Source organism: Protomyctophum parallelum, assembly GCF_964188405.1.
Source record: "Protomyctophum parallelum genome assembly, chromosome: 1".
Lineage (NCBI taxonomy): Eukaryota > Metazoa > Chordata > Actinopteri > Myctophiformes > Myctophidae > Protomyctophum > Protomyctophum parallelum.
In genome coordinates this window covers 2,467,368-2,482,367 of record NC_139697.1, presented here as the reverse complement: position 1 = coordinate 2,482,367, position 15,000 = coordinate 2,467,368, and the positions used below count along the sequence as shown (strand labels likewise).

Genomic DNA, 15,000 nt, shown 5'->3' with positions numbered 1-15,000 from the left:
ATATTTACATGTCTTCTGTGGTCTCTAACATTACACCTAGAGCTACATGTTTAAGCATTTATTTCATATTTACATGTCTTCTGTGGTCTCTAACATCACACCTATAGCTACATGTTTAAGCATTTATTTCATATTTACATGTCTTCTGTGGACTCTAACATTACACCTAGCTACATGTTTAGGCATTTATTTCATATTTACATGTCTTCTGTGGTCTCCAATATTACACCTATAGCTACATGTTTAAGCATATATTTCATATTTACATGTCTTCTGTGGTCTCTAACATTACACCTATAGCTACATGTTTAAGCATTTATTACATATTTACATGTCTTCTGTGGACTCTAACATTACACCTATAGCTACATGTTTAAGCATATATTTCATATTTACATGTCTTCTGTGGTCTCTAACATTACACCTAGCTACATGTTTAAGCATTTATTACATATTTACATGTCTTCTGTGGTCTCTAACATTACACCTATAGCTACACGTTTAAGCATTTATTTCATATTTACATGTCTTCTGTGGTCTCTAACATTACACCTATAGCTAGATGTTTAAGCATTTATTTCATATTTACATGTCTTCTGTGGTCTCTAGCATTACACCTATAGCTACATGTTTAAGCATTTATTTCATATTTACATGTCTTCTGTGGTCTCTAACATTACACCTATAGCTACATGTTTAAGCATTTATTTCATATTTACATGTCTTCTGTGGTCTCTAACATTACACCTATAGCTACATGTTTAAGCATTTATTTCATATTTACATGTCTTCTGTGGTCTCTAACATTACACCTATAGCTACATGTTTAAGCATTTATTTCATATTTACATGTCTTCTGTGGTCTCTAACATTACACCTATAGCTACATGTTTAAGCATTTATTTCATATTTACATGTCTTCTGTGGTCTCTAACATTACACCTAGCTACATGTTTAAGCATTTATTTCATATTTACATGTCTTCTGTGGTCTCTAACATTACACCTATAGCTACATGTTTAAGCATTTATTTCATATTTACATGTCTTCTGTGGTCTCTAACATTACACCTATAGCTACATGTTTAAGCATTTATTTCATATTTACATGTCTTCTGTGGTCTCTAACATTACACCTAGCTACATGTTTAAGCATTTATTTCATATTTACATGTCTTCTGTGGTCTCTAACATTACACCTATAGCTACATGTTTAAGCATTTATTTCATATTTACATGTCTTCTGTGGTCTCTAACATTACACCTATAGCTACATGTTTAAGCATTTATTTCATATTTACATGTCTTCTGTGGTCTCTAACATTACACCTATAGCTACATGTTTAAGCATTTATTTCATATTTACATGTCTTCTGTGGTCTCTAACATTACACCTAGCTACATGTCTAAGCATTCATTTCATATTTACATGTCTTCTGTGGTCTCTAACATTACACCTATAGCTACATGTTTAAGCATTTATTTCATATTTACATGTCTTCTGTGGACTCTAACATTACACCTATAGCTACATGTTAAAGCATTTATTTCATAGCAGGGGGCAGTAAACCTGATGCTATGGTCTCTCCTCCCTACCTTAAACCTCCAGCAGGGGGCAGTAAACCCCTTCCTCCCTACCTTAAACCTCCTGGCCAGGAACTTGTTCTTGATCTCCAGGAAGTTCCCTCGGTTCATCTCTCCCTTGAAGGGCTCGTTGAGGATGGCGTACTTCACGTCGTTCTGGATGTCCTGCCAGCGAGCGTAGCCGTGTCTGATTGGACGAGAGAGTGAAGGAACAACCCACAAAACACAGGCTGGAACAACAGGGGTCTTTAAGGGGGTTTCCCCCAGGGGTCTTTAAGGGGGTTTCCCCCAGGGGTCTTTGAGGGGGATTCCCCCCAGGGGTCCTTGAGGGGGATTCCCCCAGGGGTCCTTGAGGGGGATTCCCCCAGGGGTCCTTGAGGGGGATTCCCCCAGGGGTCCTGTCCTTGAGGGGGTTCCCTCAAGCTAAAAGACTGATTGATGTGGAGCGTTAGGAGGAAAGGATACTGTATGATGCCGGCCAGCAGCCAGTAGTCATGGCGACGATGCCAAATCTCATTGGTCTTCTTGGTAACCGTGGCCGCACGCTCCTCGTTCTGCCACAAGGAGTGCAGCTCTGGGGGGGGGGGGGGGGGGGACAGGGAGAGAGAGGGAGAGACAGGGAGAGAGAGAGAGACAGGGAGAGACAGGGAGATAAATGCTTCCGTCATACAGTCTGGAGCAACGGAAGCTCTGATCATGAGTAAAATATAAATGCTTCCGTCATACAGTCTGGAGCAACGGAAGCTCTGATCATGAGTCAAATATAAATGCTTCCGTCGTACAGTCTGGAGCAACGGAAGCTCTGATCATGAGTCAAATATAAATGCTTCCGTCGTACAGTCTGGAGCAACGGAAGCTCTGATCATGAGTAAAATATAAATGCTTCCGTCGTACAGTCTGGAGCAACGGAAGCTCTGATCATGAGTAAAATATAAATGCTTCCGTCGTACAGTCTGGAGCAACGGAAGCTCTGATCATGAGTCAAATATAAATGCTTCCGTCATACAGTCTGGAGCAACGGAAGCTCTGATCATGAGTCAAATATAAATGCTTCCGTCGTACAGTCTGGAGCAACGGAAGCTCTGATCATGAGTAAAATATAAATGCTTCCGTTGTACAGTCTGGAGCAACGGAAGCTCTGATCATGAGTAAAATATAAATGCTTCCGTCATACAGTCTGGAGCAACGGAAGCTCTAATGAATTGCATTTTTATGAATTGCATTTTTATAGCGCTTTTCCAAGTGCTCAAAGCGCTTTACAATGGTTCATTCATTCATACATTGGGAGGTGAAGCGGCGAACAGTCGACGCCAGCGTCCTCACTTCCCACATTCACACACCAATGGTGGCAAGCTTACACCGACCGACTCATTGGCTCTGATCATGAGTCAAATATAAATGCTTCCATCATACAGTCTGGAGCAACAGAAGCTCTGATCATGAGTAAAATATAAATGCTTCCGTCGTACAGTCTGGAGCAACGGAAGCTCTGATCATGAGTCAAATATAAATGCTTCCGTCGTACAGTCTGGAACAACGGAAGCTCTGATCATGAGTCAAATATAAATGCTTCCGTCGTACAGTCTGGAGCAACGGAAGCTCTGATCATGAGTCAAATATAAATGCTTCCGTCATACAGTCTGGAGCAACGGAAGCTCTGATCATGAGTCAAATATAAATGCTTCCGTCGTACAGTCTGGAGCAACAGAAGCTCTGATCATGAGTCAAATATAAATGCTTCTGTCGTACAGTCTGGAGCAACGGAAGCTCTGATCATGAGTAACATATAAATGCTTCCGTCGTACAGTCTGGAGCAACGGAAGCTCTGATCATGAGTAAAATATAAATGCTTCCGTCGTACAGTCTGGAGCAACGGAAGCTCTGATGATGAGTAAAATATAAATGCTTCCATCATACAGTCTGAAGCAACGGAAGCTCTGATCATGAGTACAAAATAAATGCTTCCGTCATACAGTCTGGAGCAACGGAAGCTCTGATCATGAGTCCAATATAAATGCTTCCGTCGTACAGTCTGGAGCAACGGAAGCTCTGATCATGAGTAAAATATAAATGCTTCCGTCGTACAGTCTGGAGCAACGGAAGCTCTGATCATGAGTCAAATATAAATGCTTCCGTCATACAGTCTGGAGCAACGGAAGCTCTGATCATGAGTCAAATATAAATGCTTCCGTCGTACAGTCTGGAGCAACGGATGCTCTGATCATGAGTCAAATATAAATGCTTCCGTCGTACAGTCTGGAGCAACGGAAGCTCTGATCATGAGTCAAATATAAATGCTTCCGTCGTACAGTCTGGAGCAACGGAAGCTCTGATCATGAGTCAAATATAAATGCTTCCGTCGTACAGTCTGGAGCAACGGAAGCTCTGATCATGAGTCAAATATAAATGCTTCCGTCGTACAGTCTGGAGCAACGGAAGCTCTGATCATGAGTCAAATATAAATGCTTCCGTCGTACAGTCTGGAGCAACGGAAGCTCTGATCATGAGTCAAATATAAATGCTTCCGTCGTACAGTCTGGAGCAACGGAAGCTCTGATCATGAGTCAAATATAAATGCTTCCGTCGTACAGTCTGGAGCAACGGAAGCTCTGATCATGAGTCAAATATAAATGCTTCCGTCGTACAGTCTGGAGCAACGGAAGCTCTGATCATGAGTCAAATATAAATACTTCCGTCGTACAGTCTGGAGCAACGGAAGCTCTGATCATGAGTCAAATATAAATACTTCCGTCGTACAGTCTGGAGCAACGGAAGCTCTGATCATGAGTCAAATATAAATACTTCCGTCGTACAGTCTGGAGCAACGGAAGCTCTGATCATGAGTCAAATATAAATACTTCCGTCGTACAGTCTGGAGCAACGGAAGCTCTGATCATGAGTCAAATATAAATGCTTCCGTCGTACAGTCTGGAGCAACGGAAGCTCTGATCATGAGTCAAATATAAATGCTTCCGTCATACAGTCTGGAGCAACGGAAGCTCTGATCATGAGTCAAATATAAATGCTTCCGTCATACAGTCTGGAGCAACGGAAGCTCTGATCATGAGTCAAATATAAATGCTTCCGTCATACAGTCTGGAGCAACAGAAGCTCTGATCATGAGTCAAATATAAATGCTTCCGTCGTACAGTCTGGAGCAACGGAAGCTCTGATCATGAGTCAAATATAAATGCTTCCGTCGTACAGTCTGGAGCAACGGAAGCTCTGATCATGAGTCAAATATAAATGCTTCCGTCGTACAGTCTGGAGCAACGGAAGCTCTGATCATGAGTCAAATATAAATACTTCCGTCGTACAGTCTGGAGCAACGGAAGCTCTGATCATGAGTCAAATATAAATACTTCCGTCGTACAGTCTGGAGCAACGGAAGCTCTGATCATGAGTCAAATATAAATACTTCCGTCGTACAGTCTGGAGCAACGGAAGCTCTGATCATGAGTCAAATATAAATGCTTCCGTCGTACAGTCTGGAGCAACGGAAGCTCTGATCATGAGTCAAATATAAATGCTTCCGTCATACAGTCTGGAGCAACGGAAGCTCTGATCATGAGTCAAATATAAATGCTTCCGTCATACAGTCTGGAGCAACGGAAGCTCTGATCATGAGTCAAATATAAATGCTTCCGTCATACAGTCTGGAGCAACGGAAGCTCTGATCATGAGTAAAATATAAATGCTTCCGTCATACAGTCTGGAGCAACGGAAGCTCTGATCATGAGTCAAATATAAATGCTTCCGTCGTACAGTCTGGAGCAGAGTATAGCTTGCTGCTTAGCAGAAATTGATATTAAAACCCCATTTGGGGCGGGAACCCCTTTTGGTGTTTTAAACATTATGTTATAATTCAGCAATTGAAAAATAGCAGACCTACAAGCTCACGAGCTTGTAGGTCTGCTATTTTTGAAGAACGACTGACATAGAAACATAGCTTTTTCAGAAAACTGTCAGGATGTAGAAGAACATTTTTTTAGAATCTGATCTCAGGTCAGAATGGGTTAAGAAAACTGTAGGGCCTAGAGCATATATGTCAAACTCAAGGCCCGGGGGCCAAATCAGGCCCGTGAATGAATTATCTTTGGCCCGCGGGATGATATTTAATTAGTATTAGAACTGGCCCTCTGGTATACTGCACGGACCACCATGATACTACAAGTCCTGCTTTGTGAGCATCATAGAACTGGAAACTGAGCTTAATAATAATGCATTTTCAGTTTTAAATGCATTTACTTTCTTGCTTATTTGCCTGGGACGTCCTCCTGACCGCGGTGCCCCGTGTGTTGAAACACAGTCCGGCCCTCGACTTCTACCAATTTCTTTATTTTGGCCCACTGTGTATTTGAGTTTGACATCCCTGGCCTAGAGTGTGTGTGTGTATAGTGTGTGTGTGTGTGTGTGTGTGTGTGCATAGCGTGTGCATGTGCGTGCACGTACCTGTAAAGCCGCCGTCGGCGATGTTGAACATAAACCTCGTCTTGGCTTTCTTCTTCTCCTCTAAGGCCGCGGCGGCCGCGGCTCCGCCCACGGCTCCGCCCACGGCCCCGCCCTTCTCCTCCTTGGGGGCGTCGCCGTTCTGGAGCTTAGCTCCGCCCCCCTCCTCCGTCTTCGTGGCCACGTCCTTGTCGTCCTTGGGCTCTGCTGGTTTCAGTCCACATGCCATTTTAGTCGACTAAAATGTGTTTTGGCGGTGCCTCGACGATGCCGTCGTGATATAGGCCCGATTTTAGTCGACTAAAATGTGTTTTGGCGGTGCCTCGACGATGCCGTCGTGATATAGGCCCGATTTTAGTCGACTAAAATGTGTTTCGGCGGTGCCTCGACGATGCCGTCGTGATATAGGCCCGATTTTAGTCGACTAAAATGTGTTTCGGCGGTGCCTCGACGATGCCGTCGTGATATAGGCCCGATTTTTACACTCGCTGAAAATGGCCGATCTACAAGCGATGCACAACGCGGGCTTGTAGATCGGCTGTTTTCAGCATGCAACCGAGTGTAAAATGACTTCTACTGGTCCCTTCCTAACATCTTAGTCTAGTCCTTTTTTTGTTGACGAAATTGTCAACATATTTAGTTTTAGTCATCGTAGCTTAGTTTTCATTTAGTTTCCATGAATTTTCTGACAGTGAAAAAACAAGGTAGTCGACGAACATTTTTCGTCTTGGTTTTAGTCGACTAAAACACTGGAGCAGTGTTGATTTCGTCGACTAAAACTACGACGAAAAATGTTCCGTTGACTATCTTTTATTTCCCCCACTGACGAAAACCAAATGAAAACCTAAGGCATGATGACTAAAACTAGGACTAAATATATTGACAATGTCGTCAAAATAAATAAAAACTAGACTAAAATGTGACTGCATCGGGCAATAAGGCCCTCATTTCCACCAGAGTCCTTATTATGTTTCATAATATGATGTATCATTCTATGAATTTAAATTAAAGTACTGAATGTTTCATAATATGATGTATCATTCCATGAATTTAAATTAAAGTACTGAATGTTTCATAATATGATGCATCATTCTATGAATTTAAATTAAAGTAGTGAATGTTTCATAATATGATGTATCATTCCATGAATTTAAATTAAAGTACTGAATGTTTCATAATATGATGCATCGTGGGGCGGCGGTGGTCAGCGGTAGAGTGGCTGGATGGTAACCGTAAGGTTGCCAGTTCGAACCCTGTGGGCTCCCCCAGAGTTACTGTCGAAGTGTCCTTGAGCAAGACACAGAACCCCTAATTGCTCCCGATGTGCTAGTTGGTGCCTTGCATGGTTTCCGCTGCCATCGGTGTGTGAATGTGTGTGTGAATGGGTGAATGTAATGCACAGTCTATGTAAAGGTGTGTGAATGTGTGCGTGTGAATGGGTTAATGTAATGCACAATCTATGTAAAGGTGTGTGAATGTGTGTGTGAATGGGTGAATGTATAATGCACAATCTATGTAAAAGGTGTGTGAATGTGTGTGTGAATGGGTGAATGTAATGCACAATCTATGTAAAGGTGTGTGAATGTGTGTGTGAATGGGTGAATGTATAATGCACAATCTATGTAAAAGGTGTGTGAATGTGTGTGTGAATGGGTGAATGTAATGCACAATCTATGTAAAGCGCCTTGGATAAAGGCGCAATATAAATGGACCATTTTACCATTCAATGAAACTGGAGAAGTCTAGTCTCCGTGTCCATCTTCACTCTAAAATGCACTCTTTTTGTCATGAAATAAAGTGGATCAACAAGGACGCAACCCTGAAATGCCGTCGTAGAAGCAGTTTCCGTAATCTGTCCGGTACATGGCTTTATTAACCCATTCTGACCTGAGATCAGATTCATACGAGGTTTCCACTGGGACACACACTGGTCTGATTAAACCCATTCTGACCTGAGATCAGATTTTAAAAAAATATGAGCTTGTTAGGTCTGCTATTTTTGAGCTTGTAGATCTGCTATTTTTCAATAGATAAAGCATAACATGATGCTGACACCAAAATGGGTGCCCGGTCAGAATGGGTTAACATGGCACAAAAACACAGACTGGGGACCTGAGACGCTCCCCAGCCCAGAGTAGACTTTTTCCTAGGTTCCTAGCAGGCTTTGTTTCGGTGAGTAGCTTACTGTACGTGGTTCAGTTTATTTTCTGTAAAGTATAACCTTAGAGTATATATTTCTAGAGAAGGCACCCAGAGGAAACCCTGAGGCGAAATGGACATAGTGGCCGGATTTGGTAGTGCAGCTCGAGCCAGCGCTGCTCCGTTGACTATCATTGCGCACGTTCATGTGATTGGGGCCATGACACGTGAACGAATGTTTCATACGTGAACGCGCACAAACGGCACAATGATAGTCAACGGCAGCGCGTTCATGTGTTTGTAACCAATCAATCCCAGAATGCACTCTGTTCCTACCAGGAAGGAGGAGTGAATCCGCCTCATGCGCTTTTGAGCAACTTAATGCAAGTGGATGGGAGGAGAACTCGGGTGTCTTCTCTATAGATATATAACTCTATGAGTATAACCCCTCGCACGGCAGGGGGACATTTTGCCTGTGAGCAGCAGAGGCCTTATCCCACAGTATCTGCTCGGTGAGCTAAACTATACTATACTATGCTATACATACTATAGAATTCATTATTATTATTATTATTATTACTATAGCCAAGTTGAAGAATTCTGTGTTCACATCACAAACACACAAGCACGCTAATGGACTTGCGTGAGCCTATGCTCGTGGCAGGCGAGAGGTTAAGGTACCTTTCTTTTCGTCCGCAGCAGGGGTGGTGTCCATCTTCTCAGTCTTCTCCTCCTTCTTGTCCTCGGCTGTGGACAAGAAGTTTTAGGTCGATAAGGTGTAGGGAAAAAATAACAGATGTGTTTGGGTGAGCGGTGAGTCTCTCATCACCTCAGTGACGTCATGTTGTAGTTTTAGTAAAAACAGAGAGATGTGTTTGGGTGAGTCTCTCATCACCTCAGTGACGTCATGTTGTAGTTTTAGTAAAAACAGAGCGAGCGGTGAGTCTCTTATCACCTCAGTGACGTCATGTTGTAGTTTTAGTAAAAACAGAGAGAGAGGTGAGTCCCTCATCACCTCAGTGACGTCATGTTGTAGTTTTAGTAAAAACAGAGAGCAGTGAGTCTCTCATCACCTCAGTGACGTCATGTTGTAGTTCTAGTAAAAACAGAGAGAGCGGTGAGTCTCTCATCACCTCAGTGACGTCATGTTGTAGTTCTAGTAAAAACAGAGAGAGCGGTGAGTCTCTCATCACCTCAGTGACGTCATGTTGTAGTTTTAGTAAAAACAGAGAGAAGTGTTTGGGGTGAGAGGTGAGTCTCTCATCACCTCAGTGACGTCATGTTGTAGTTTTAGTGAAAACAGAGAGCGGTGAGTCTCTCATCACCTCAGTGACGTCATGTTGTAGTTTTAGTAAAAACAGAGAGCGGTGAGTCTCTCATCACCTCAGTGACGTCATGTTGTAGTTTTAGTAAAAACAGAGAGCGGTGAGTCTTTCATCACCTCAGTGACGTCATGTTGTAGTTCTAGTAAAAACAGAGAGAGCGGTGAGTCTCTCATCACCTCAGTGACGTCATGTTGTAGTTTTAGTAAAAACAGAGCTGTGAGTCTCTTATCACCTCAGTGACGTCATGTTGTAGTTCTAGTAAAAACAGAGAGCGGTGAGTCTCTCATCACCTCAGTGACGTCATGTTGTAGTTCTAGTAAAAACAGAGCGGTGAGTCTCTTATCACCTCAGTGACGTCATGTTGTAGTTTTAGTAAAAACAGAGAGAGCGGTGAGTCTCTCATCACCTCAGTGACGTCATGTTGTAGTTTTAGTAAAAACAGAGATGTGTTTGGGGTGAGCGGTGAGTCTCTCATCACCTCAGTGACGTCATGTTGTAGTTTTAGTAAAAACAGAGAGCGGTGAGTCTCTCATCACCTCAGTGACGTCATGTTGTAGTTTTAGTAAAAACAGAGAGAGCGGTGAGTCTCTCATCACCTCAGTGACGTCATGTTGTAGTTCTAGTAAAAACAGAGAGCGGTGAGTCTCTCATCACCTCAGTGACGTCATGTTGTAGTTTTAGTAAAAACAGAGAGATGTGTTTGGGTGAGTCTCTCATCACCTCAGTGACGTCATGTTGTAGTTCTAGTAAAAACAGAGAGAGCGGTGAGTCTCTCATCACCTCAGTGACGTCATGTTGTAGTTCTAGTAAAAACAGAGAGCGCGGTGAGTCTCTCATCACCTCAGTGACGTCATGTTGTAGTTCTAGTAAAAACAGAGAGCGCGGTGAGTCTCTCATCACCTCAGTGACGTCATGTTGTAGTTCTAGTAAAAACAGAGAGGAGAGCGGTGAGTCTCTCATCACCTCAGTGACGTCATGTTGTAGTTCTAGTAAAAACAGAGAGCGGTGAGTCTCTCATCACCTCAGTGACGTCATGTTGTAGTTCTAGTAAAAACAGAGAGCGCGGTGAGTCTCTCATCACCTCAGTGACGTCATGTTGTAGTTCTAGTAAAAACAGAGAGCGGTGAGTCTCTCATCACCTCAGTGACGTCATGTTGTAGTTCTAGTAAAAACAGAGCGGTGAGTCTCTTATCACCTCAGTGACGTCATGTTGTAGTTTTAGTAAAAACAGAGAGAGCGGTGAGTCTCTCATCACCTCAGTGACGTCATGTTGTAGTTTTAGTAAAAACAGAGATGTGTTTGGGGTGAGCGGTGAGTCTCTCATCACCTCAGTGACGCCATGTTGTAGTTTTAGTAAAAACAGAGAGCGGTGAGTCTCTCATCACCTCAGTGACGTCATGTTGTAGTTTTAGTAAAAACAGAGAGAGCGGTGAGTCTCTCATCACCTCAGTGACGTCATGTTGTAGTTCTAGTAAAAACAGAGAGCGGTGAGTCTCTCATCACCTCAGTGACGTCATGTTGTAGTTCTAGTAAAAACAGAGAGAGCGGTGAGTCTCTCATCACCTCAGTGACGTCATGTTGTAGTTCTAGTAAAAACAGAGAGCGCGGTGAGTCTCTCATCACCTCAGTGACGTCATGTTGTAGTTCTAGTAAAAACAGAGAGCGGTGAGTCTCTCATCACCTCAGTGACGTCATGTTGTAGTTTTAGTAAAAACAGAGAGCGGTGAGTCTCTCATCACCTCAGTGACGTCATGTTGTAGTTCTAGTAAAAACAGAGAGAGCGGTGAGTCTCTCATCACCTCAGTGACGTCATGTTGTAGTTCTAGTAAAAACAGAGAGCGCGGTGAGTCTCTCATCACCTCAGTGACGTCATGTTGTAGTTCTAGTAAAAACAGAGAGCGCGGTGAGTCTCTCATCACCTCAGTGACGTCATGTTGTAGTTCTAGTAAAAACAGAGAGGAGAGCGGTGAGTCTCTCATCACCTCAGTGACGTCATGTTGTAGTTCTAGTAAAAACAGAGAGAGCGGTGAGTCTCTCATCACCTCAGTGACGTCATGTTGTAGTTCTAGTAAAAACAGAGAGAGCGGTGAGTCTCTCATCACCTCAGTGACGTCATGTTGTAGTTCTAGTAAAAACAGAGAGCGGTGAGTCTCTCATCACCTCAGTGACGTCATGTTGTAGTTCTAGTAAAAACAGAGAGCGCGGTGAGTCTCTCATCACCTCAGTGACGTCATGTTGTAGTTTTAGTAAAAACAGAGATGTGTTTGGGGTGAGAGGTGAGTCTCTCATCACCTCAGTGACGTCATGTTGTAGTTCTAGTAAAAACAGAGCGGTGAGTCTCTTATCACCTCAGTGACGTCATGTTGTAGTTCTAGTAAAAACAGAGAGCGGTGAGTCTCTCATCACCTCAGTGACGTCATGTTGTAGTTCTAGTAAAAACAGAGAGAGAGGTGAGTCTCTCATCACCTCAGTGACGTCATGTTGTAGTTCTAGTAAAAACAGAGAGAGCGGTGAGTCTCTCATCACCTCAGTGACGTCATGTTGTAGTTCTAGTAAAAACAGAGAGCGGTGAGTCTCTCATCACCTCAGTGACGTCATGTTGTAGTTCTAGTAAAAACAGAGAGAGCGGTGAGTCTCTCATCACCTCAGTGACGTCATGTTGTAGTTTTAGTAAAAACAGAGAGAGCGGTGAGTCTCTCATCACCTCAGTGACGCCATGTTGTAGTTCTAGTAAAAACAGAGAGAGCGGTGAGTCTCTCATCACCTCAGTGACGTCATGTTGTAGTTCTAGTAAAAACAGAGAGAGCGGTGAGTCTCTCATCACCTCAGTGACGTCATGTTGTAGTTTTAGTAAAAACAGAGAGAGCGGTGAGTCTCTCATCACCTCAGTGACGTCATGTTGTAGTTCTAGTAAAAACAGAGAGGAGAGCGGTGAGTCTCTCATCACCTCAGTGACGTCATGTTGTAGTTCTAGTAAAACAGAGAGAGAGGTGAGTCTCTCATCACCTCAGTGACGTCATGTTGTAGTTCTAGTAAAAACAGAGATGTGTTTGGGGTGAGAGGTGAGTCTCTCATCACCTCAGTGACGTCATGTTGTAGTTCTAGTAAAAACAGAGAGCGCGGTGAGTCTCTTACGGCACCGTTTCAGAAACACTTACGCGTGGCAGATTTGCCGTCGTGGGCGTCTTCCGCCTTCACGTCCGCCGCCGAGCCCTCCGCCTTCACCTTGACCTCCGACGGAGCCTTGCTGTCCTCGTCGCCCCCGGCAGCCTCCGCGGTGACGGCGGCGCTCTTCTCCGCCCCCCCCTCCTTCTCCTTGGTCGCCCCCGCCCCCGCCTCGGCCTCGCCGTCCTTCTCGGAGGGCGTGCTGGCCGCGGCCTCTCCGTTGCTGCTGGGCTTAGCGCCGTCCGTCGTGGCGCTGGCGGCCGCGGCGGCGGCCGCCATGGGCTCGGCGGCCGACACGCCGTTCTTCTTCTTCTTCTTCCTGTCCTCGTCGCTCTGCTCCGTCGCAGCATCGCCCCCTGGTGGGCTCTTCTCCTCGTCGTCTGGGATGGCTATCACCTGGAGGAGGGGGAGGGGGGGGGAGGAGGAGGAGGGGGGAGGAAGGAGGAGGAGGAGGGGGGGGGGGTGGGGGGAGGAGGAGGAGGGGGGGGGGGGGGAGGAGGAGGGAGGAGGGGGGGGGGGAGGAGGAGGAGGAGGGAAGGAGGAGGAGGGGGGGAGGAAGGAGGAGGAGGGGGCGAGGAGGAGGAGGGGAGGAGGGGGGAGGAGGAGGAGGGAGGAGAGGAGAGGAGGCGGGGGGAGAAGGAGGAATTTTAATTCACACATTAATCATGTTACCAAGATTGCCTTTTTTCACCTTAGAAATATTGCACGAATCAGAGCCTATGTGTCCTTGGACGATGCAAAAACGCTAATCCACGCCTTTGTTTTTTCTCGGCTTGATTACTGCAATGCGCTCTTTTCAGGACTGCCTAAGAAAACAACTGACAGATTACAACTTGTCCAAAATGCAGCAGCCAGAGTTTTAACTAGAACTAAGATGAGAGAACATATTACTCCAGTTTTGGCATCACTGCACTGGCTTCCGGTTGTTTTTAGGATTGATTTTAAAATGATTTTACTTGTGTATAAAGCTCTCAATGGTCTCGCACCTTCCTACCTACATGACTGCCTGCCTAAATATGTCCCAAACCGCCCCCTAAGGTCTTCCACTGCTGGCCTGCTCGCTTTGCCTAAAAGAAATACGGGGAAGCAGCTTTTTGCTTCTACGGGCCGACGGCATGGAACAAACTCCCACTGTACCTTCGACAGGCAGCCTCTGTAGTTTAACAAACTCCCACTGTACCTTCGTCAGGCAGCCTCTGTAGTTTAACAAACTCCCACTGTACCTTTGACAGGCAGCCTCTGTAGTTTAACAAACTCCCACTGTACCTTCGACAGGCAGCCTCTGTAGTTTAACAAACTCCCACTGTACCTTCGACAGGCAGCCTCTGTAGTTTAACAAACTCCCACTGTACCTTCGACAGGCAGCCTCTGTAGTTTAACAAACTCCCACTGTACCTTCGACAGGCAGCGTCTGTAGTTTAACAAACTCCCACTTTCTAAAACGGGTAGTCCCAATACTTCATTCTGATTGGCTGGTTACCGTCACGTGACCGGTGTAAATTTCACCGATAACCCACTCCTTCAATCACTTTGTATCATCCTGCAGCTTTGTAGCTGAACTGGGGAAGGGGAGCGCTTGATTGCTTTACAAACACATGCCGTGCGGGCGTCTAAGCACCGCCCGGCTCATACGGCTGTGAATGTGTGGCTCCAGGCAGCCCCGTAAATACATCAAGCGCTATTCTCCCGTCACATAGCCTACTTGCCGAGCAAAACAAGGACGTGATGTGGCTCGCTCTGGTGGCGCAAAGCGTAGCTGCTTTTGTGAATTCAATAGTTTTATTAGGTTAATATTGCTATATGTTTGTAACCGTTTTAGAAAAGCAATAAGCCACTGGAGGCCCCGGCTTACCGGGTATTTTACACTGGCTGGGGGGGGTAGAAGACCCTCCGCTGCGCCTCGGGTCTGCCTACCCTCCCAGCCAGTGTAAAATACCCGGTAAGCTGAGACCTCTCGTGGCTTATTGCTTAAATATACCTTCGACAGGCAGCCTGTAGTTTAACTAACAAACTCCCACTGTACCTTCGACAGGCAGCCTCTGTAGTTTAACTAACAAACTCCCACTGTACCTTCGACAGGCAGCCTCTGTAGTTTAACAAACTCCCACTGTACCTTCGACAGGCAGCCTCTGTAGTTTAACAAACTCCCACTGTACCTTCGTCAGGCAGCCTCTGTAGTTTAACAAACTCCCACTGTACCTTCGACAGGCAGCCTATGTAGTTTAACAAACTCCCACTGTACCTTCGACAGGCAGCCTCTGTAGTTAAACAAACTCCCACTGTACCTTCGACAGGCAGCCTCTGTAGTTTAACAAACTTCCACTGTACCTTCGACAGGC

The 15,000-nt window shown here is 44.9% G+C and overlaps 1 protein-coding gene across 1 annotated transcript in view; it reads right to left on the bottom strand.

The window, feature by feature from the left end:
* LOC310866031 (chromodomain-helicase-DNA-binding protein 4-like) overlaps nt 1-15,000 on the bottom strand; it is an 87,252-nt gene that overhangs the window by 4,608 nt on the left and 67,644 nt on the right. Inside the window, 5 exon segments of the mRNA XM_083775317.1 lie at nt 1,638-1,770; nt 2,049-2,157; nt 6,036-6,239; nt 8,853-8,918; nt 12,655-13,057. Coding sequence (XP_083631443.1) covers nt 1,638-1,770; nt 2,049-2,157; nt 6,036-6,239; nt 8,853-8,918; nt 12,655-13,057 — 915 coding nt within the window.